At 43.2% G+C, this 22,639-nt stretch overlaps 1 protein-coding gene across 1 annotated transcript in view; it reads left to right on the plus strand.

The window, feature by feature from the left end:
* DGKI (diacylglycerol kinase, iota) overlaps positions 1 to 21,859 on the plus strand; it is a 125,348-nt gene extending 103,489 nt beyond the window's left edge. The window contains exons 28-32 of the mRNA XM_009887059.1: positions 8,543 to 8,580; positions 10,142 to 10,262; positions 17,800 to 17,836; positions 19,723 to 19,822; positions 21,244 to 21,859. Coding sequence (XP_009885361.1) covers positions 8,543 to 8,580; positions 10,142 to 10,262; positions 17,800 to 17,836; positions 19,723 to 19,822; positions 21,244 to 21,360 — 413 coding nt within the window. The 3' untranslated portion in view covers positions 21,361 to 21,859. The remainder of the gene's footprint in view (positions 1 to 8,542; positions 8,581 to 10,141; positions 10,263 to 17,799; positions 17,837 to 19,722; positions 19,823 to 21,243) is intronic.
* The last annotated feature ends 780 nt before the right edge of the window (positions 21,860 to 22,639 follow it).

Genomic DNA, 22,639 nt, shown 5'->3' on the forward strand with positions numbered 1-22,639 from the left:
TTGAAACTCGAAAGGGTTTGACTGGCCCTGGTCTTCTAATCCTCGAGGTGTCAACCTGAGCTGTGTCCCAACTCAGGGGAGGTTCTGGCCACAGCCCGCTGTGATCCAGAAGAGCTCAAAGGGTCTTGCTAGAATCGTTACTTATAGGATCCAAGATAATTGACTTTCATCAGGTACTTTTCCACTCCAGCCTGGCTTGGACAATGGGATATTCTGGTACTTTCCACCCGTTATGCAAGCCCAGAACTTGCTAGATCTTGGAGTCCTGGTATCTCCCTCTCTTTGGCCACAATCCATATATTGTCAGGAGTGGTTGATTATAATTATTATTTTCAAATGGTAGGAGTTATGGGATCCAGGCACACTAAGGGGTTGCCATAGTGTTCTGGTCCATTGCTCTCCACCTTTTCTTTCTTTCATATTAGACCATTATGTAACGTTCTGGTCCATCCTATTATTAAGTGGCCCAGGTGAGGACGAAATCACGCTAAGTACCACGTGGCCTGAAGGGGGGCGTTGGTGGTAGTGTTGCACCACGACAGACATGAAATGGACATTTTTTGCCCCAACACAGCTTTTCCTGGGCACAGCTGTAAGGAAAAATTCAGTTCTGATCGTTATGATAGGATCAAATATCTGTGTCCTTACCTTGGCATAAATTGCGTGCGGTTATAACAAACTCCAAAGGGGGAGAGTGTCCTTTATAGGATCTTTGTGCAGCTTTTTTTGGCCCAACCAGTTAGCCTCTATTCAGGGACCTTTGCCCCCTTCTATCAGGAGAAAAATTTGATTGTAAGAGTCAGACAGCTGTTTGATGTAAAGTCCTTTTTTGGTGAACACAGAAGAAGTGTTTTTCTTGTGCAGAAGTTCAAGCAAGTCTGCATAGTAGACGTTTTGCTTTTGCTGCTTTTAGTTTTGCTAGCTTTTTGTCTCTTCTACACCCACACAAAGCTTTAACCATTTATTTTGGGGTTTTTTGCCAGTATCTAGGAGACCCCTCAACGCACAAGGCTTGACTTCCATTTACTTTTTCATGGTCTTCAGTAGTTGCTTCCAGTACTTGCATGTGCATAAAATACATGAAGAAGCATTTAATTGCTCCTTCCACTCATTTTAGCTTCAAAGAGAAATGTTTAAGCATCATGAACTTTGGTGAGACTTGAGATTGTCTGTAGATCAAAGACCTGTGAGCTCACAGTCATTCCAACAAAGCATTATTAATTTTGTAATTTGATTTCTCAGTTATGTAGACAGCTTGGCATATGTATTTTAAAGGGGTGGTGGGTTGTTTGGGTTTTTTTTTTTTGTAACTTTAAAAGCAGATAAAATATTGGGAGGAGGTAAGGGGTTTGTAAAAGCTCAAATGCAGAGATTCGCAACCTTTCTTGAACATGGATCCCTAAAACTTTTCTATGGGACCGGCAGACCCTTCAAAAATGTCAAGTGTATGTGCTGCTCTGTATCTAAGATGCTTTTTTTCATAGTCATCTCTGAAGGGAAGTAGTCCACAAACCAATTCCCTGTGGTGCCCTCCACCCCTTTCATCTACAGGCCCAGGTTGAAGATCATGGATAGAATAGAAAAAAAAGTCAGTTCTGTACATTTCTGGGTGACTTATATTACTGTCAGGTTTTCATATTAGATTTGATCTTTACTAGATTGTACAAAGCTATTACAAGCAAATTGTTGTTTACAGAGAAAAGAATGTATTTCTGAATGATAATCTCTACGGACTTACTCTCACTTGAGAGCATAGCTTTTTGAGTGATTGAAATAGAAGTTATTATTGATTTCTATAAAACTAGTGGGAAATTAAGAACGAGGGCTTGTTTTCTTATAATTTCTGTAATGCTGATCTTTAACAGCGCAGAAGACTCCAGCTGTGTAAAAGCACTCTTCTAGTCAGGGTCAGCTTTTAACTTCTCAATGTGTAAAACAGTAATTACTTTTAATTTCTGACTCTATGAATTTCACAGTCTACAACAGCAATAAAGAGCTGGAAACGTTCTGGAAGCTAATGATAGGCCAAGTTAAGTTTAATAACTCTCAAGAAATTTGATGATGTCACCTTCTGCTGCAGTTTCTTCTTCATTATCAGCTCGGCAAGGTTTGAGCGAGGCAGTATTTCATGAGGTTCCCCTGAGTAAGTCCAGCAGGAAATGGTGGTGGACACTGAGGCTCAAATTTGTGATAGGACGAGGGGTAATGGGCATAAACTTGAACATAGGACGTTCCATCTTAACATGAGAAGGAACTTCTTTACTTTGAGGGTAGTGGAGCACTGGACCAGGCTGCCCAGAGAGGTGGTGGAGTCTCCCACTCTGGAGACATTCAAAACCCGCCTGGACGCTGTCCTGTGTAACGTGCTGTAGGTGACCCTGCTCTGGCAGGAGGGTTGGACTAGATGATCTCCAGAGGTCCCTTCCAACCCTAACAATTCTGTGAATTCTGTGAATTCTGTGAAATTCTGGGCAACCCACACCAGAACTGTAATGTCGAATATTTTTTATTAGCTGCCTCTAACCAGTAAGAAATATTCAGCACTGGAATGCGGATGGCATGTCAACTCCAAATGCTGAACTGGTGCGTTATCTGTGTCTTAGAAAGGGCTGGACAATTGCAGGCACTGCCTGATAAATGAAGTTTCTACAGGGTCCTGATCAGTTCAGATCATCAGCTGTCTTATTGTGTCTTTTTAAAGAGCTACAGATTTAATGAGCCCTCATTCTGTTGGAGTTATGGTAGTTGAATTCTGCCATAATTTCCGGTGTGCTTAAATGTTGTCATACACTGATCAGATGCATTGTTTTCACCCATGGTAAGATGTATTATTGCAACTAATACTTTGCTCTCACACTGCATTTCACTCATAGATCTCCAGTTGGCTGCATTTTAATCATGGATGTGAGAACTCCTCTGTGTGGTACTTATACTTTAAAACATAGTTTTAAATAATTCTGCTCTGTCCAGTGATGGTTCGTAGACCTTCACTAAAGAATTGGCTGGAGATGGTGAAAGCTTCAAAATAGCCCCACATTTTTATCAGCATTCGCTGTGGCTTGGTTTGTATAGCAGTAGTGAGTGCAAATATGCCGTGGAAAGGGTCAGATCAGGTGTGCAATCTGACTGGTAAAATCTGGAAGATGCTTATGGTTTATGAATAACTTTTACTCACTTAAAAAGACATATTACTGCTGTACCACTGACAGCGGCAGACTGCAGATCTGTACTGTTCTTTGAGATTCTTTCCAGTGAAAACCAACTCCTCTCACTGACTCACTAACGATTATTTAACTAACTTACTATACATCTTCCATGTCAACCTACTTTAAACAAAGAACTTGGGATCCTGAGGTGTTAACTACAAGGGTTTCTAAGAATTTTTTTCACCATGTTCTTTCTGAAAGCATTTTAGCAGCAAAATTCTGGCATGATAGCAGACTGGTGCTGAGCCCTGCTTATGTCCTTGGTGGTAAGCTGATCAGCAGCTTTGGAACCAGAGGGGCAGATGGGAAAGGGTAGTTGTTGATTGAGGTTTTCCTTACTCATGATGCTTCTGAGAATTTTCATTGCTTTTAAAGTGAGCAAGACGGTGGCGATGACTTCTGTCGCTCTCCTGCTGTTTTCTTTTGATGTGTTGCAGTCATGGGTCTGTCTGTGTTAGCCCTTAAATTTATGAGGTGCCCTCATGCTGCATCTATATATTATACAAACAACTCCCAAAATTTCTGAGACCATGAGCATTGCCTGGTGCCGGGAGTATCATACATTGGAAACCCTTAAAAGGAGGACCCCCCTTTTTGTCCTTGTGTGGTCATCCTTCTCACAGGTGATCAGACATGTCTCCTGGCATCGTGCCATTCTGAAGGATCCCCTTTCTGTCTTAGTTTGGCTCTTGATTTAGGTGCTGCAAGTTGGAGGTTATTTTCCCTAGATCTGTAGTCTGTGGAGGGAGATGTGCAACAGGAACTGTTGCAGGAACATCAGATTACTTTCTATGGAGGGTTGTTGTTTTCTCTTCTGACCATCCAGGCAGCCCTGTGAGACCTCCTAGGCATGTTCTGAAGTTCCTGGCTACGAATACCTCACTCCTTCTTTATCCGTTTCCCAGTGTTTAATGACTGATTTTCCAGCGCTGTTTTAATGCTGCTGACTTCACATGCAGAACTAGAGAGCAGTTGTGATTTAGTAAGTTAATTTTATGGCTGGGAAACAAAAATGTTTATTGTGACTCAGTGACACCAGCATGTATTTTTAGAATATGAAACAAAAAAGGCTGTTTCCAGTAGAAACAGTGGGCACTAACATAGAAATAATGAGAGACACATGCCACAGGAAATGTATGAAGGAAAAACTTCTTTACTTTGAGGGTGACAGAGCACTGGAACAGGCTGCCCAGAGAGGTTGTGGAGTCTCCTTCTCTGGAGATATTCAAAACCCACCTGGATGCATTCCTGGTGAACCTGCTTTGGCAGGGGGTGGTGGACTAGATGATGTCCAAAGGTCCCTTCCAATCCCTGCCATTCTGTGATTTTGTGATTCGGCATGTGTGGATGTACTAGTGGGTGTTTTTCCCGTGTCTCAAGATGCACTAGCTTGCAGCATTACCAGAATTCAATTAGCAGCGTTTTTAACATGACTTTTTTTTCTGTTAGCACATTACCCACTTGTAGCTGTTCAATATTTAATTTATAAATCAAATGGGTGGAGGGGTTTGTTTGTTTGTTTTGGGGTTATTTGTTGTTTGCTTGTGCTTAGTTTTGGGTTTGTTTGTTTGTTTTTTTTTAAATTAGGTTTCTTTTGTAAGTTGGCCCACAGGGGTGGTTAGAACCTCATCTCAAAATTCACCCAGTGGAAACTAAAAGTTGCTGGTCTCTAGCAGCTGTTGCATACACAGTCTGCATTTCTGGCTGTCCATATCCTAGCAGGTAATTGTTTCTGTCAAGGTCCATCACCCTGGGCAGTGACTGACACATTTGCTGGCAGTTTCAGCAGGGAGGTCAGTGATGGAGCAGGGATGGAGCAGGGGCTGTCCACAGGGGTGTATCAGTAAAGAGGGTTGAGCTTCACTGAGAAGGCAGCCTGGGGAATCTACCACTGAGGCAGGCTGAGTGCTCCCTTGTTATACAGAGCACTTCAGTCTCCAGTCTTGTCAAGCTGTCACCTTTCATCAGCAATAAATCTGCTTGCTAAATAATTGAAAAAGGTAATAAAACATTTTTATTAGTCATGACAAATGCTTGTCTGAGGAGAAGTTGAGAAAATAATGACTTGATTTAAATATTTATTAAATCAAGTAATTTTTGAGGCATCTTTAAGACCTGAAGGTATTTTATGATATGATAAAACAATTGCATAATTCATGTTATATATTACAGCAGTGGTGCAGTGTTGCTCAGAAGAAATAAAACTATTCTCACTTTAATGTTTTTAATTTTAAGCTAGCCTGGCATTGCATGTTAACAGCATTTTTGTCCAATTTCTCAGTCTGCTCTCTCTTGTCAATACCATCTGCTTGCTTGTATTACCACCTCTTTAACAACCAGGTGATTTCTGCCATCTTCACCCTCCTCCTTAATATACCCAGCAGTCCCATTTGGGTTTATGGGGTTAGTGTGCTGAGCAATATTCATATGTTTATGTAAATGTGCTCCCTATTCTAGAGAACCTTTCTCCATTTCAAGTTCAATAGCTTCGAAGTCTTCCAGCATCCTGGCTTACAGAACTGAATTATTTTACTGTAGTCTAATCTGCTTGTTATGCCAGCTGGTTTTGTTGCTCTGTAATATATTCATTTATGCAATTGGTTCTACTCTAGCAAAGCCCTTCATTTTAAGTGCGCAGGTAGACTTGGTGAAAAGAATGTGATTAGCTCAAAGCTAAGCACCTGCCTTAAATGCTTTGCTGGATTGGAGGCTTAGGAAGGAGGAAAAGATTGGTCTAATTATGCTGAATGTGTTTTAGAGCTGCTTTATCCTAATAGCCTTATCACCAGACCAACCTCTGGTTATGGATACTCAATGTAGAAGGTTTCTCATGGCTTGCCAGGCTTTTCTTTTCACTTCATAGTTTTCTAAGATCTCTCTCCTGGCTTTTCTGAACTATAATCTTAAACATGGTTTGCATAAGAAAAATGTATTTCTGCCTCTTATGAAGTAACTTCAGAGAACCCATGTCTTGAAATACTGGATGTAGAAGGCAATGAAAAGCTGGTGTCACCAGTTCATTTGATTTTTGTGTGTATGAGGAGAGCAAAATATTTATACAAGTCCAGACTACAGTAGCCCACAGAATAAATGTGGCAGTGAGACCAGATCAGTGAAAAAGGAGGAAAAAGATAAAAAGAATGACACAAGGGTTAAATTCTGCTCTGCTATTAATTTGGGCTGAACCAGTGTTAGAACTGTTGGAAAAAAAAGAAGGGAGTACACCAGTGAAAATGAAATCTGAAGAAAAGAAGTACATGTATTTTTCCAGTTCTAGCTCCTATCTGCTGGTGTTTGTCTTTTTCCATTCCTCCAATCTGTGTGTCCTCGCTCCCACAGATGCCAGAGGGATTTGCAGGACTGGCTTTAACTCATGGTCACTGTAAAACTGCCCTAAATCCAATGTCACAAGAATTGCTGCTACTGCTTACCCAAGTCAGAACTTAGCTGGGATGGGTTTTTGCTGTTCCTGCTGCTGTGTGGCCTGGGCATGAGGCATTGCCGAGACCAGAAAGCCACCCCCAACCCCAGGTGCTTTCAAAGAAAGGGACATTTGTTGAGTTGTCTTTGCACACACTTCCTCTTGTGCAGTATTTGGCTTGGATGTGTCGTCGTTTCTGAAGCCATAACAAGCTCCTCATGGAATTCACACTGTGCAGTTTCCTGTGTGTTATTTTTCAGAGGCAAGGCTATACTATGGTTTTCTTTCCCCCTTGTTCCTCCCGACGTGAGCTTTTGGCATCTTTATCAAGGATGGCACTTGAGCAAACGCTTAACTTGATTGCGCTGCCTAGACTTGAAGATAGAAATGGGCTTAGGCACTCTTGAAAAAGTATGAACTGAGGCAGATGGTTAATGCTTTCTAGGATGCAAACCAAGTGCTTTCCCAGAAAGATTATTCGTAATTGTTTTTTACTGTATATATCATGATAGGGAGGAAAAAGGGAGGAAATAGCTGCATAGCGGTAGATTTGTAACAACTTCTTATGTTTGTGGTTACTTGCCACTACGGTGTTTTTAGCTGAATGCAGCCTATACATAGGGCAATACAAAGTCCTGGGCTTTTGCCTGCCGCCTTCTTTTTAAGGGGTGCTGGGCAGATAGTAATGGGTGGTGAGCAGCCCCCAGCTCTGTGCACAGGTCTGCCCTGCCTTGCTGTGAGCCTTTGTTCACTTTCCCTCTCTTTGTCTCTCTTTCCTTCTGTGTCTGTTTAAATTACAAAGGCTAAAAAGGAGGGGACTGGCTCCTGCTCTGTGTTTGACCCTGCCAAACCCCGGGGACTTGCTGCCCACTGGCATGTCAAAATGTTTTTGTAATACAAACGATTATTAAGAAATTTCTCTTTTACCACCTCATCATCTGCAACTTGGGACTCTGTATTTGGGGCTGACTGACCACTCCACCATCAGTATGAAAAAAATACCTTCAGGTTGTCTGTGTTTATGACATTGATATCTTAGATACTTAGATCTTAGATCATTGATATCTTAGATATCTTGATATCTTATCATTGATAGCCCACCCTGTGGACACTGTTGAAAGGTTTCTGAAGTGTCTCAAGGGAAAAATTCAGATAGAAGCATGCAGTTCCAGGGCAGCATTGGAAATGATGGCTTAATGTCTACACAGTTTTCATGCAACATGGGCAGTCTTCTGCCTTTCCAGTGTGTCAGTGCAGGGTTCATAGAATCATAGAATGGTTTAGGTTCGAAAGGCCCTTGAAGATCATCGAGTTCCAACCTCCCTGCCATGGGCAGGGACACCTCCCACTAGACCAGGTTGCCCCAGGCCACATCCAGCCTGGCCTTGAACACCTCCAGGGATGGGGCCTCAACAACCTCTCTGGGCAACCTGTTCCAGTGCCTTACCACCCACAAAGTGAAAAATTTCTTCCTAATGTTTAATCTAAACCTGCCCTCTTCCAGTTTAAAGCTATTCCCCCTCGTCCTATCACTACATGCCCTCGTAAAAAGTCCTTCCCCAGCTCTCCTGTAGGCCCCCTTTAGGTACTGGAAGGCTGCAATAAGATCTCCCCGGAGCCTTCTCTTCTCCAGGCTGAACAGCCCCAGCTCTCTCAGCCTCTCCTCATAGGAGAGCTGCTCCAGCCCTCGGATCATCCTCGTGGCTCTCCTCTGGACACGTTCCAGCAGGTCCATGTCTTTCTTATGTCCAGGTGGGGTCTCATGAAGGTGGCATTGGTTTTGGTAGTATATGAGAATGCAAGTGGACTGAGGCATTGGTCTTAACTTATGCAGACTGTGAGGTATGTTCTCAGCTGTGAGGCTATATGCACAATGCTTTCTGCCTAACATTAGTTTTCTATTTGTCTTCTGCAGCACTTTTACAGGCAGTCATAGCTGGTGATCTGCTGAAGGTAAGTACAGAACACTGAGTGTCCACTTTTTCCCACTTTTTGCGGGTCTGATATACTGTAAATTTTATCACACCTCAGCTCAAAACATAAATAGACTGCTGTAGGGACTGCTGGCAAGTGCCATTTTACAGCCTTTCCAGGAAACCCTGAATATTAGGGGAATACATCAGTCAGGTGAGGTGTGAAATTCGAGTGAATAGGATCTGGTGTTAGACAGCACCTTTCAGCCCAGGATTCATAGCGCACTGCACAGAGCAATGTGTCAGTTACTAACAGGGAAATTACTATACTGGCAAATGCAACACTGAACAGCAGGGTAGTTCTGACACAGCCTTACACAGTAAAGGATATTTTATGGCAGTGAGGTTGGTGGCCAAGCCCCTAGAGTAGCTAGAGACTTCTTAGCTTCTGCCTAGGCAACCGCCAGACCAGGTAGAACAAACCTCAGCTTGCTGTTTTATCATCTGACGGATGTCTCAAAACATGTAGTATTTTGGTATTGTTAGTTATTGGGAGGAAAAGGCACCCATGCAAAAACGTTTTGTGCCGAAAGTCTAAAGTTCCATGTCTGACAGTTATTCAGGCTGCGTTTTTCAGTAGCCAAGTCAGGATTTGAAAACATACCCTCGAATTTGGATGAGGACTGTGATTAATGATTACAATTTTATCTGCGAGAAGCCAGCTTGGAGCCATTTGTAAAAATGACAGTACTGTTAGGCCAACTCTTTGCCTGCTGGTGCCCCTTCTGTACCTCCGGCCCTGCGCTTGTGGCTGCGGCATCTAGGGAGCAGTCCTTCCACCAGCAGCCATAAAAATATTGCCTCCTTTCTGCTTCTTGCAAACTTTTTGCCTGACTTTGCTTTGACAGGGAGACTTCTTGCCCTTCTGCAGATATGCTGCATCATAAATGATGCCCCACTGTTGCAATCCTCTCCCTCTTTTCTGCAGTGATCTGGACTGCAAATCCCCCCTCCCTCCCCCCCAAGTTTGCAGCAGTCCTGAGACTTGGCCGGTTGCTGTTTCTTCTCCGTTCTTACCCCACGTACTGCTTCCTTCCCCCTCCGCCAGCCCTGGGCAGGGGGCAGAGGCTGAGAAGGGAGATCTGGGGCAGCTAAACCCCACCGTCCTGTGGATTGTTGAGTTGGAATTTTCTGGTTTAGTCAGAAAGTGTCTGCCTCCTGTGCTAAGAAAAATTTGGGATTTTCAGTAGAGAAGACAGAATTTTCTGTCAAATACATACACTTTTAAATATCCCAATAGCTTCACCAGAAGTGGTTTTGCAAGCATTGCTAGCAAGCACTAATTCATTGACAGTATATTAGCAATGTCTCATTGTTTAGGGAATACAAACCACTCTTCTTAACCCATATAATTGTCAATACATCTAGTTTCAGATCATTTTTCACTGGGGCCTAAAAGCTGCCTTTAAAGTAATATTTTATTTAATTTTATTCCGTTTTTGTATTGACCTCCTATGAAAATGGTAAATAATTTGCCTGTATGTTTGGTCCTCTGCTCCTCTCATCTTATCCTTCTGTGTGTTTGGTTTTTTCTTTTCCAGTTCATAGAATGCTGTAAAAAAGGAGCAAATTTGTTAATCCAAGGACCGGATCGCTGCTCCTTGTTGCACCATGCTGCCAAGACTGGGAATGGCGAGATTGTGAAATACATCCTGGAGCATGGTGAGTCACAGTGGGCAAATCCACAGAAAGCTGTGCTTCGGCCAAGTGTCAGTCAGGTAAAACCACACCACGTGGCTGAGAGTGCCCTCACTCATTTGTGGTCACTCTAGCAAAATGTCCACCTGCAGCATGCCTGAGCAGGAGGCTACGGATGTGGTAGCAATGACAGTGATGGCTCCAGATAAAGGGAAAGTGTGGAAACAAAAAGATGGCTTTTGAGGAGGATGGGTGTTTTCACAGTTGCAGCAGTTGGGGGGCTGTGAAGCAGCAGTGGGGTGCTCTAGTTAGAACCTCTGGCACAGGAATCCTCTGAACTGGTTTGGTTTTCAATTGAAGCGTATGTTGTAGAAAGCATCTAATCTCCATTAAAACACTGACAGGGATGGAGAGCCCATCCAACCATTGGTATTATTTCAGTATTTAATGACACACTGGTTAGGCATCTGCATTTATTTCTAGACTGGATTTACCTAGCTTCCCTTCCAACCTTCCAATATTATGTCTTTGTTAGATTCAAGACCACATGATAACAAAAAATTATGATCTCCATTTTATATTTATAGGCTGTGATCATGCCATTTCCCTTTTTTCCTTTCAACTCTCTTTATCTTTGTCAGTAACAGGACTACAGGCATGCTTACACAGGCTATGCAGCAATTTCTGTGTGTGCATACATTTGAGGCAGTTACATTTAGGTGTTTCTGCCTGTTGAACTACCATAATCTTGTTCACTGATTGCTGGAGAGTGGTACAGTAATATTGTCACTGCTCTGCATACAGAGCTGAAGTCCCAATGATCAGCCTCCTGCACTGTAGGAAATGTTTTCTAGTCCTTCAAACATTCTTGTAACTCTTCTCTGATCCCTCTTTGAAATATTAATGGCTATTTTGACTTCTGGATGTCAAAATCAGCTATATTATTTCAGCAGCAGTGTTAGCGCTAAACAAAGAGACTGCCTCTGGCAATTGGAATAAGTGTTAGCTAATACTCAAAAGTTACTGCAGAAATTGTACAGGGAGAATTAAAAAGCACAACTCATAGGAAGGCAGAAGCAATAATCCATCTGTTAACATTTGTGTTAATTGGGGTGCGATTCAACTTGAGCTTGACTCCTAAGTTTAGGTGTTTACATATAGGTGTCATGTAATCTATGGGTATAAGTTCCTGTACCGTCAACAGAGATCTATGACTCAGTTCATTTGCTCATGTATGACAGAAGTACCAGAGGACACTTGTCCTCTTTCGGTGGCAGATGGAAGCGAGGCGGGCATCTTAATTGGCAGCAGGCTTCTAGGGGAGACCCTAGTCAAAATAGTCATTGGAGCCCAGCAAACGATTCGGCTGACAGTTACCTGTGTGCTTCATTTATTTAGCTAAAAATAAATATTTAATGTCATTTGGCCTTGGATATCCAGGACATCTGCGTAGGTCTACAGGTTAGTGTATAAGGCCTGTAAGACACCTATACTAGACTGGCAGCTGGACCCCAAGCAAGCATCCCTGTCATTCCATATGCATCCCAAGACCTGCCCGCAGGCATATCGAATGGCAGAAAATATCTGTGTGTTGGCAACTGAACTGTGCCCCAGATACCTGACTGAGGGGGTCTGGAACTGCTGCTTTACTCTTTCATGTATAGATACCTACACATGGGTAGCTAAGTGTAGCTGGCCTCATGTTCAAAGGCTAGTTTTCTCCCCAGCTGTAATAAGTCTTACCAGTGCTAACTCTACCTCCTGTTTAACTTCTGGATTATCTCATTAGTCACGTTGCATATATGTACCTCTGAATTCTGTAGACAGACATAATTTCACTTAATTTTCTCACTGCCTCTCCTCTCACAGTGCACAGGACCTGTGCCAATTCACTGTCATGGCCGCCTCTCCAGGATTTTTCTTAGTCACATATACCTTAACTTACTCACAGTCTGACCCAGTTACCGTTCCTTTGGTGAAGGTTTAAAACGAGATCATTTAAGCTGGTAAGGATGTGAGTAGGGAAGCCATGGGAATTTTTGAAGTGAATAGAGAAATGTGAGGGATTACGGACTGTTAGACAAAGACAAACCAGAAGGCTGAGCAAATGTCAGCTCAGTTCCTCTCTCCCCCCTTTATCCCCAAGGATGGCAGGAAGCTTTTGCAGCTTTCCAGACATATGTCCTCTGGGCTTCTCCAAATGCATTGTTTGTTTAACATTCTCTGGGGATCAGAGAGTGCATGGGACAATGCTCTAATAGGGGCTTCGTCTCTTCTCCCACCAAGCAATTAATGAAACTCATTTCTACCCTGGGCATTTCTCAGTCACAAACGAGCTCTCTTGCTGAATCATCATCATCATCATAATGTCCTTGTTTTTCTGTTGCGTTCTCTGGCATCTGGCATCTTCTCAAAATTAATTAGTGTATAAGACCCAATCCAACGCTACTAATATCTGAGGCTTTCCCTGTATCTAGCTTCTCATTTCTGCTGATATCCACCCTTGGTAAAAATGAGTCTTACTCCTGTTCTGGCAATTAGTTCTGCCCAGCCACACTTCCTCTGTAGTTTGTCTGCTTCCCAGACATGGCTGCAGATAGTTAATATTAATAGGAGTTCCACTGTAAAATACCCTCCAGCACACAGCACAGAAAATCTGTTATTAATCACACAGGGAAAATCTGCTGAATATCTTTAAAAAAACAACAACAAAACAAGACACAACAAAAAACACTGTACCAGGAATTTTAACTGCCTAGTGTAAAAATAGTGGGGTGAATCAAATGCGATAAAGGAGTGGGGCCCATAGCACTGGGATTGTGATGGCGGGAAAATGGTGTAGTGATGCTGAGGGTGGCCTTTGTGGAGATGGCTTTATGCTTCCTGCAAACACGCAGGGTACATTAATACGAGAGGTTAAGCTGTGATCTTGATCAGAATGATTTCAGATGTTGAGGAGAAGAAAATAACCCTTCTTAAATTAGAAAAGGCAGAGATGAGTCACACAAGGAGACTGCTGTGTAGTATTGCCAGATATTTTGCAGTGGACTAGCGTAAGCCTGGAATAGCAGCTGAAGCACCAATGTAGTAGGTGTCAGGACGACAGCTGCTTACTGCTGCAGGAACAGTTGTGTTGGCTGCTGCCCCTGCAAAACAGTTTCTCTCTATCCCCTGGGCAGGAAGGGCAGATACACAGACCTATCTTTTGTTCAAGACTGCCTTCCCAAATCAGGGGTCTTTTGCTTCTAGCAGAAGGGTCGCCTTTTAAGATCTGTCTGTAGCCAGGCTAAGGAATGCTTAGCTTGAAACTGAGGGCCAAACTCAGTAGGTATCTGTTTAGTGCTGCAGTCAGCAACTGTCTCACACCCTAATGCATGCACATTAGAGAAGAGTTAACTGTTTACTTGCTTAACACCAACAGAATTAGGGATGGCTTAGGAAGCTGTGTGAGAAAAATTGTCATCTCCTAAATTGTCATCTGTATTTGGAATCAAACTTGGCTTGGAGTCTTTATCTGGCAGTTCTGAAGCATTTATAATTTATAACCATTATACAAGACATTGCAAGGGTTGCCTTCTTGTCTTCTCTTCTCTAGAGGCTCAAAAGACAAACAAGAATTATGTAGTTCATCTAGGATATTTTAATTTCAAACAGAAGAGAGGAAAGAAGTTTATAGTTACCTTAGGAGTTTGTGGTGGGAACTTTGGTGGAACAGTCAGTCAGTGAAGTATCCCATCCTGAACGTTTCAGTGACCTCAAACCTCAATGTCCTTGCTCCATTAGATAGCATCCTCTGTAAGAAGGAGGATGCTTTCATTACTTTTAGCACTGCGAAGTCTACAGTGAAGAGCAATCAGTGAGTTTGGATTTGCATCCTGACCAGATTCGGGAGTTCCAAAGAGGACTTTTGGAAAGCAAATTTTGCTGTGACAGAGATGTACATCAGCAACAAAGTTTGCATAGTCATCAGAAAGCAACACTGAAGGAGAGTGAGTTTGACTGACATTTGCCAGTATGTCTAGATTTACAGAATGTTCCGGTAGTGGACATTTGTGAGGGTTCTAAGCAGAAAACAGCTTAGTCTTCCTAGAAGGCACAAGGTATAAAATAATTTATTTTAAAGTGTAAGTTTACAAAATTTTAGGTCAACATGGCTGAGAGACAGTTACAATGGAAGGCATGCTCCCATACCCGACTACCCTCTATGTTACAGTTGTAATTCTGAGCTAAAAGACACTAGCAGTAAAAACCAGACACTGTTAATCTTCACATTGGGTAAAAATGAGGAGTGTGGAGTTGAGGGAAGGCTTGAAATAGTTCTGACTTTGCAGATTACTATTGTTTTAAAAATATTCCCTCTTTGAAGGCAAGGAACCAAATCCAGTTTTGTCCCCCAGATAACAACCTCAATCAAGTTATTAAACAAAGAGGGTTTTGACAGATAAACACCCAGAAATGCTGATAATGTCTGACATTGCTGCTTAAAGCAAATACCCTTCTTCCCCAGTTCTATGAAGGACTGACAGGGGTTAATAGCTGTGGGTCTCCTGTGGGTAGCTGTAACCACATCCATTGGAGAGGGCAGGGTGTGCTGTGGGCCGGAGGTCTTTCGGACTGCATGGTGCTGTATGTTTTGGAAATGCCTCTGAAATATGGTCATTTAGTCTCTCTTTTATGTTGTAGTGAGCTCAGCTAAAGGGCAGCTGCTTTTGAGTGTCTCCTTCCCTTCCCTCCTCCCATCCCCATCTCAGGCTGCTTTGCCTCCTGAGAAACTGGAGAGGGGCTTTGGTGGAGTGAAAGGGGGCAGAAGGAGAGAAGGAAAAAAGTTAATAATTCTACACAGACAGTCTATCGGAGATGTTAAGGAAAAAGAGTGATCTCAGCTGGGCTTCCCCTCAGTGCGTCATGCTTTTCAGCTCCTTTCATGCAAACTTCTCACCACCCCCCCATCCTGCCATTCTTTAGCCCCCAAGTCTCTCTCTCTCTCTCTTTCTCTCTTTCTTTTTTTTCCTCTCTCCACCTCTCCACACATTTCTATCTTTTGTTTTTATTTCCCCCCCTGCTGTTTTCCTTGATAGAAATCTCACTCATGCATTTCCCTTCCGGATTTCTATTGGGTTATTTTGTCCTCTCTTTCTCTGCGCCTTGGTCCCCTTTTCTTTCTCTGCCTCTTGTCCCAGAGTGAAACAGCCGCCTCCCTGCTGGGTCAGGATGACAGTGCCGTTAGCTTTCCCAGTGCCAGCCCTTCCCACATCTGTGCAGCTTTTGTCCCGGGGCAGAGGGGGATTTGGAATGGTCGGTTGGCAGCGCCAGGGAGACTGATGTAAAAATGAGGTCCAAAAAAGAGGGGAAAGGGAATTAGGAGGAGGGCGTGAGATGGTTTAAGAGAAGCACAAGTGAAAATAAAATAAAGAAGTAAAGGGCACAGCTCAGGCTGTGTGTGAGTTGGGACATTCCAGCTTCAGAGATAGGCCAGAAAGAACGAATGAATCCTGGTACCACGTTGTGCTGCTAATCGATTAACCCCAATATCTGGCCCTTATGTATGACTGCGGTGGAGTCAGGGCACTCCCATGAAATGCTTTATTTGGGACAGCATGCAGGAAAGTACCCTTCATGGGATGTCCCTGGCACCTCCTTAGGTCTGTACTCGCAGACTGCCTACTCAGTCCTCAGCACTCAGCTCCCCCGTCCCAGCCTTGCTGATTCTTCCTGCTCCAGACCAGTTTTCCCTTGCCCTTGGCTTCCCATCTCTCCAGACCCACTCTGCCCCAGATCCTCCTCCCCCTCAGGTCATATTCTTCTAACTTCTTTCCATCCTTCCTCCTAATGTTTTAACACCTTTTCCCATTCTTCTCCACTTACCTGGGCGAGTACCTCTGTGCCCAATGCAGCCAGCCCAGCTACCCTATTCCACCTTTGCATCAAAACCTTCCTTGTCCCATCCGTGAACAGAAATATTAGTTTACTTGGCAGTGTCTTTTCTAACATGCTGCAGGCCATTCCTGGTTACCTATCACTGGGACGTGGCGTTGCAGCAAGCCATGGAGAATTGCCTTTATTTTTGAGATACCATGATTTTCTTTTCTCCTGTGAGATATAAGGGAATCTTTTTGTTCATCTGTTGGGGTTTTTTTCTTTTCAGTTTCTCAGGCGTTATTTTTTTGTCCTCTCAACAAGGGGCCCTGCTTAGGCCCCTGTATCCTTTTTCATGCTTGTGTATGCTCAGAGGTCATGAGTGATTCTTCTTTTTGATGGGGAGGATTGAACACAACTGCCAAGTGAGGAGATGAGGATGTGTGGCAGTAGAGTCAGGGTGCTGTGCTTTAGAAATTGACAGTGGCTAATGAGTTTGGAGAACTGCCATGACAGGTATGCAATGCCCTGTGCACTGGGCACTAAGCGTGATACTTTTTTGACCACCTCTTTCTCACGATGACAAAAGATGAAGTGAAGGAGCTACCTGCAGCTTCAGGAGCTGAGACAGCCAGCTGCCCCAACGATACTGCATGTGCATGTTGTAAAAGGAGGGAGAGAGAGGCTGCTCTGATCCATTTTTACACGCACTCAGAGTGAATGGAGTGTAGAGAGGTTGTGTGTAGGCCTTTGTAAGCAAGTAGTGTGAAATTCCTCAGTTTCAGGTGCGATTTGCTGTGAGCTCTTGAGAACACTTGAATTTCAAAGTCAAAGTGTGCTGAAGGGAAATATTCATGCACAGGAAGGAAAATTCCTGTAAAGTTTCACTGTTCCCCTTGCTAACTGCCCCATACCATCTGGCACTATGCTCCAGAGCAGTGGAGAGGAGAATAATAAGCCAGACTGCAAAGGGAAAAGTTTTTCTCGTTTCGAATGCTATCCAGATCCTAGTCTTTCCATATCACTGTAATTCAGTGATGGAATTTGCTGCTATAAACATCTGCCTGTAGTGAATATCAAGGACAAAAGAACATTAGCATAAATGCATTATTTTGTCCCACTTAACAAAAATCTTTTCTGTTTTTCTTAATCTTACTTTTCTGATCATTGCTAACCAGTAGGGTACAGGATTTGCATATCAATATAAAGACCGCTGGGAATATTCCACCCTGATCTACATTCTGTATAACACTATTAAATGGAGTAGCACAGGGATGTCATTCAGGATGGAATTTGGCTAATTTCAACTTCCTAATGACATTTTCCCTCTAGTACTAACAATAGATTTTAACTTGCAATATATCAGGGTTTCCAGTATATCAGCATTTTCAATGCACTGTACTTATGTGAACCACTTAATTGAACAAGGTGAAGAGAAAATAAACTCCATGAATATTCATTCCCAGTATAATTTAGAGGCAGCTACTCCCTGGTGCTGACACTACAGCAGTGACTCTGCATTCAGATTTTTGCTAGTGCAAGGTCTTGCACAAGAAAATACTACCTTGAAATTTGGCATATTTGTGTAAACTGAGCTTCCAGTTGGCTTCTTTTACATATTTGGACCTGGAACCTTCTCCTGGTAGTCATACTCCTTGAGTCATGCAGACAAATGCTATATTACATACCTGACTGTCTTTTGCAGGTCCATCTGAATTGCTGGACATGACAGACAGTGAAACGTAAGTACAACCTACCCCACCCTTCACATTATATGCATTACCCTAGCAGGTTTTTCTTGTTTTTCAAGTGCAAACTTTCAAATAAAAAAGCTTGTAAAATGGTACATCTCTTAAAAAACAAATAAGCAAACAAAAGTCCCACCCCAACCCAAACAACCACCTTATATGTGGTTTTCTGACCTAAAACAAATGTTTCTTGAACTCCAAAAAGAACTTTCTCTCTATTGCTTCCCATGCCTCCTTAATCTTTCTAGAGGAATACAAATCCTGTATTGTGCTTTGATGTTTCCAGAATCCAGTTATGGAGGAAGCAACCTAAAGGGTAAATTCCAGAAATCAGGAAATTACTTTTCTTGCTCTACACCTTTTCTTCAAGGGACTCTTGATTTATCCAGAGTGCTCCACCTTAGCTGTCCGAAGTGGCCACAACCTGTGCAGTCAAAGATTTATCTCAAGTAATTAGAACCTTGATCACCTCTGTTATTAATAAATAATAAAAAAACCCACTTTACTTTCCAATTATCAACTGCTCTATGCCTTGTTATATAATCAAGGCGCCACAAAGAGTATATAAGAGAAGCATGAGTAATCTTGGGCAGTATACAGAATATATGGGAAGCAAAAGTAGCCTTTTTCATAGGGGTTAAACCTACCATTCCTCATCCCACAGCGCCCTCCTCTTCTGATGGAGAATGCCAGAAAGGCTCCGCACGAGGTGCATATGTGCAGTCCAGGGGTAATGGAGTATGGATAGACTGCCTGTTTCTCTTCATCCAGTAGCATAGCACAGCCACTGAAATAAAGTACAAGTGAACATGGCGATGAGGGCTTTCCTTTACAAAGTTGCCTCTGCTGCTAACTCTTGAAAAGGGAAGGTTCAAGCCATAACTGGCAGCATGAATTTGTCTTTTGACCCTCAGGGGGAAATCGCATAGTGTCCCATTCTGAATGTAGTTCTCATGCAGCAGAGGCAGATTCAGTACAAGGTTGCCTATTAATATTTCAACTTCCCCTGTCATGGACTGAGGCTGAAATTCCTTTACACACTCTCACTTTCTGGGTAGGCAGGTGCAATGTTTGTCCTACTATACATATTTCTTGTCATTTGTTATTTTGGAAGTTATCTAATGGCCCTATTGATTGGCCACTAGTATTAAGGACACCTTTTCAACCTATTCAAAGCATACTTTCCTCCTCTTCCTAAGAAAATCTAGATAGATTTCTTTAACCTCAGTATTACAGTCTCAGAATCCTGTTCCATGCGGCCCCAGTCTGAGCGAGGAGCTTTGCAATAAATCTGCTCCCACTACACAGCCTTCTCTTTTGAAGAACATCTGTTCAAGCTTCCCCAGTAGCTCACCAGTCCAGCAGTGGAAGACCAAAACACAGCTCTTGCTCTCATACATCCAGGAGAGCAGGGTATCAGAACCAGTGCAGCAAGTGCCTCAATCATAGCTTTGATGGGCAGGATTTTTCTAGGATGTGTCCAAGAATGAGGTTGAGGAAAGAAATTGCAGGAAGAAACAAAGACTGTTGCTGTTTTTCCTGCTGTGAAATAAGACGGTGGGTAGTTTGCCTTTGCAGCAGTTAGCAAAACTGGTGGTTGGATAGGATTGTGACATTCAGTCCTTTGCATACATGAAACCCGTGCATGTTTCTTTCCCACCCCTCAGAAGTTCTTCGTCTGCTATTTGTGCATTGCAGGCTTTCCTACTGAGTCAAAGGATGTAGATGCTAAGGGAGAGAGTGCACAAGTCTACCTCTGCCAGCAAGAGGGAACCTCGCAGAAATACAGCATCCTTCTCTGTCTGTCCTCTGCACCTCATACTTCGTAAATGTACATTGGTGTGATGTGTCTCACTGCTGGTTTCTGTACTTTGGTCTAGGGGTGAGACAGCATTACATAAGGCAGCCTGCCAGCGCCATCGTGCCGTCTGCCAGCTCCTGGTGGATGCGGGAGCCTCTCTGAGAAAGACGGACTCCAAGGTAACCCAGCCCCATTAACCAGTTATAAAATACTGCAGCCAAATGAGACCGATCAGCATCCGTCCCTGCTGTGTGCATGATTGAGGCTTCCTCGTGTGTGCCAAAAGCAGCTCTTTTTAAACAAGCTATTTTTATTTAGAAAACTGTATTGATTTAAACAAGTACAAGAGACTTCAGTTCAGTCCCCAACGTGGGTCATCTTCACCACAGTGAGAGCCTGGCCTCAAACTATTTGGTGCATTGGGTGTGAATAAAGCATCTCCATGGCACAGCAGCATCCTTCTCCTGTGTGGTCAAAAGAGAGGCCTGTGGGCAAGGACCACCTGGGGGAGCCTTGGTTTGTGATTGCGTAGTGTCTGTGAGGCTTGATTATTGTGGCTGACTTGCTTTGTGAGGATGGCTAACCATTTTCTTTTGCCCTCGCTTGCCCCTGTGCTCACTGATGTGACACTAACCACAACCCTCTGGGTGTACGCTTGGCTGAGAAAGAAGCCTGGGCAAAATTAAACCCTAGGAATATTCTGTCAATACAACAATCTGATCATTTGGGAACATGGTCCTGAAGCTGCCCCTCTGGCATTTCTGAACATAAGCACCTTGTGGTCAGCAGCTGAGAGGTGGTTGGATCTTTGGGTTCCAGTGTCAGAAACACCTTTGCTGCAGGCAAGACAATTAAAAACAATTCCTACCATGTTGTGCTGTACAGGGTAGCCTACAGGGGGGAGAGAGATCATCTCTTTTTCAGATCAGTACTGTACATTGCAAAAAATAATTTCTACAACAGCTGAAATCCAGACAACTGGCTTCTGACTTGTTAATCTTCATCTGCCCAGAAATCCTAGAAGCAGGAGTGTTTTTGTGGAGATACATTAACATGTTTCCAGTATTTTTTCATAGCTGAGGACCGAGACTTGTGGTCCAGTTTAACAGTACTTGTAAGCTAGCTCAGATAACAGAGTAGCAAACTGATGCACTGAAAAATTATTTATACTTGAGATAGAATGAGACACATTGAACTCATCTCAAATGTTGGGCATCTCTCTGCAAAGTGTGTAGTCTGTGAAGTGCACTTTTCAAGTGTTAGCTACAGTACTGTGCATCATATTAACTCACATAGGGATTGTAGCCCTAGAATGAAAAATCAGTTCCTTCCAGCATGTGAGCCCTTCTGTGTGATGTATCAAATAGCATGTCCTTGAAGAACTGCATGATTTGTCCTAAACCACACAAGGCCTTTGAAAATCTTCAGAATCTCATGACCCTGATAGAAAAGCTTGACTTAACACCAGCTTGTATGGCAAATAAGTAAATTGTCCAAATTTGCTTCTGTCCTTCCTGTAGTCATTTCTCTGGGTCATGCTTTCATCTGTTCTTCTAAATATGTTAGCACAAGACTTTCTCTTCATGTTTCTTCATTATAGGGTAAGACACCTCGTGACAGGGCTCAGCAAGCTGGTGACCCAGATCTGGCCTCCTACCTGGAGAGTCGACAAAACTACCAAATGGTTTCCCACGAGGATCTGGAGACAGCAGTCTGATGTCTGAAAACATCGAAGAGGATCCTTGGAAATCACAAGGCTGCACCTGAGGCACTCGGGCATCGTGTGAGGAAGAAGCTGATGGAATCAAAGTGTCTCTCTCTCTCGTGGAAAATACCTGAGGACATGCCACCAGTTTCTAAGGGCTACTGAGTCTTGCCACGGAACGGTTAGGTTCCATAAGTTAGCCCATGATGGATAAGGCGGGACACTCAAAGGTCTGTGGAATCCATGGGCCACGGAAATTTACCTTTATTGCTTCCAGCAAGTAGCATGAACTTCTCCCATGTTCATCTGTACAATTTATTTAAAAAAAAAAAAAAAGGAAAGAGAAAAGAGGGTGTGGGGGAACCAAACTAAATGGGACATTAAAACACCCAACCAGGCCCTCCTCCATCCCTACAGTTTCCTGCATTCCTTTTATTCTCCCATTCCCCTCACTTGTCATCAGTTAAATAGTACCTGTTATCTCTGTGTTAAGTCTTCAAAAATGGTCAGGCAGTAGCAAAAAATTTGAGGAGCTCTGGATGCCCTTAAGAAAACACCAGTGTTTTTACTGGCTGCGTTCCCTCCCTTGCCATCCTCTCGGAAGCTGCGTTCTTAGTGCTCAGTCATCGAGGAGTTTTCTCGCTTTTCGAGGGGACTCTTATTGTCTTTTTTTGCCAGGGTGTGGGGCACAGTTAGGTTTACAGCAGTAACAAAACCTAACCTCCTCATTGTTGCTGGGTGTACAGTTACTGTATCTTCATAAGACAGTCATTTGAGTGGAAAGGAGTTATATGGGATACACCATGTTGTATGGCAGAGCAGAAGGTTACCAATAAGGTTTCTCACGCCATCGTTGCATGACCAACCCAGTTCTGCTCAGGTTTCAGGCCTGTCTAAAAGTTGATAGCTATTTTTTACTTTTGAAAAGATGGGTTTTACAGTGGGGAGAGATTTGGGCAAGACGAAGGGGCTTCTGATGGTCTGTCTTATGGACCCAGTCCCCTTTGCGTTATGGCCAGAGGTAGGAAGGACACCTAGCACATCACTAGTCCACCTAGGCTTGCTGCCATCAACAAAAAAATGAGCACTGCCTTGGTCACATTGGGAATAGGAAAGCCTTCTTTGGCTGAACCTGTAAACGATCTGATTCCCCAAGGGAACAAAGTTTCAGAGAGGCTATCCCACTGGGGAAGGACAAGCAGCAGCACTTTGCCTCCAATACCCACTATAAGCTCAGAAATGTAAAGCTGCTTAGCTGCTGTAAAGGCCAGACGTGTCTTCTGTACTCATC

This window comes from Charadrius vociferus, unplaced genomic scaffold (genome assembly GCF_000708025.1).
Source record: "Charadrius vociferus isolate BGI_N301 unplaced genomic scaffold, ASM70802v2 scaffold756, whole genome shotgun sequence".
In the NCBI taxonomy this organism is placed as follows: Eukaryota; Metazoa; Chordata; class Aves; order Charadriiformes; family Charadriidae; genus Charadrius; species Charadrius vociferus.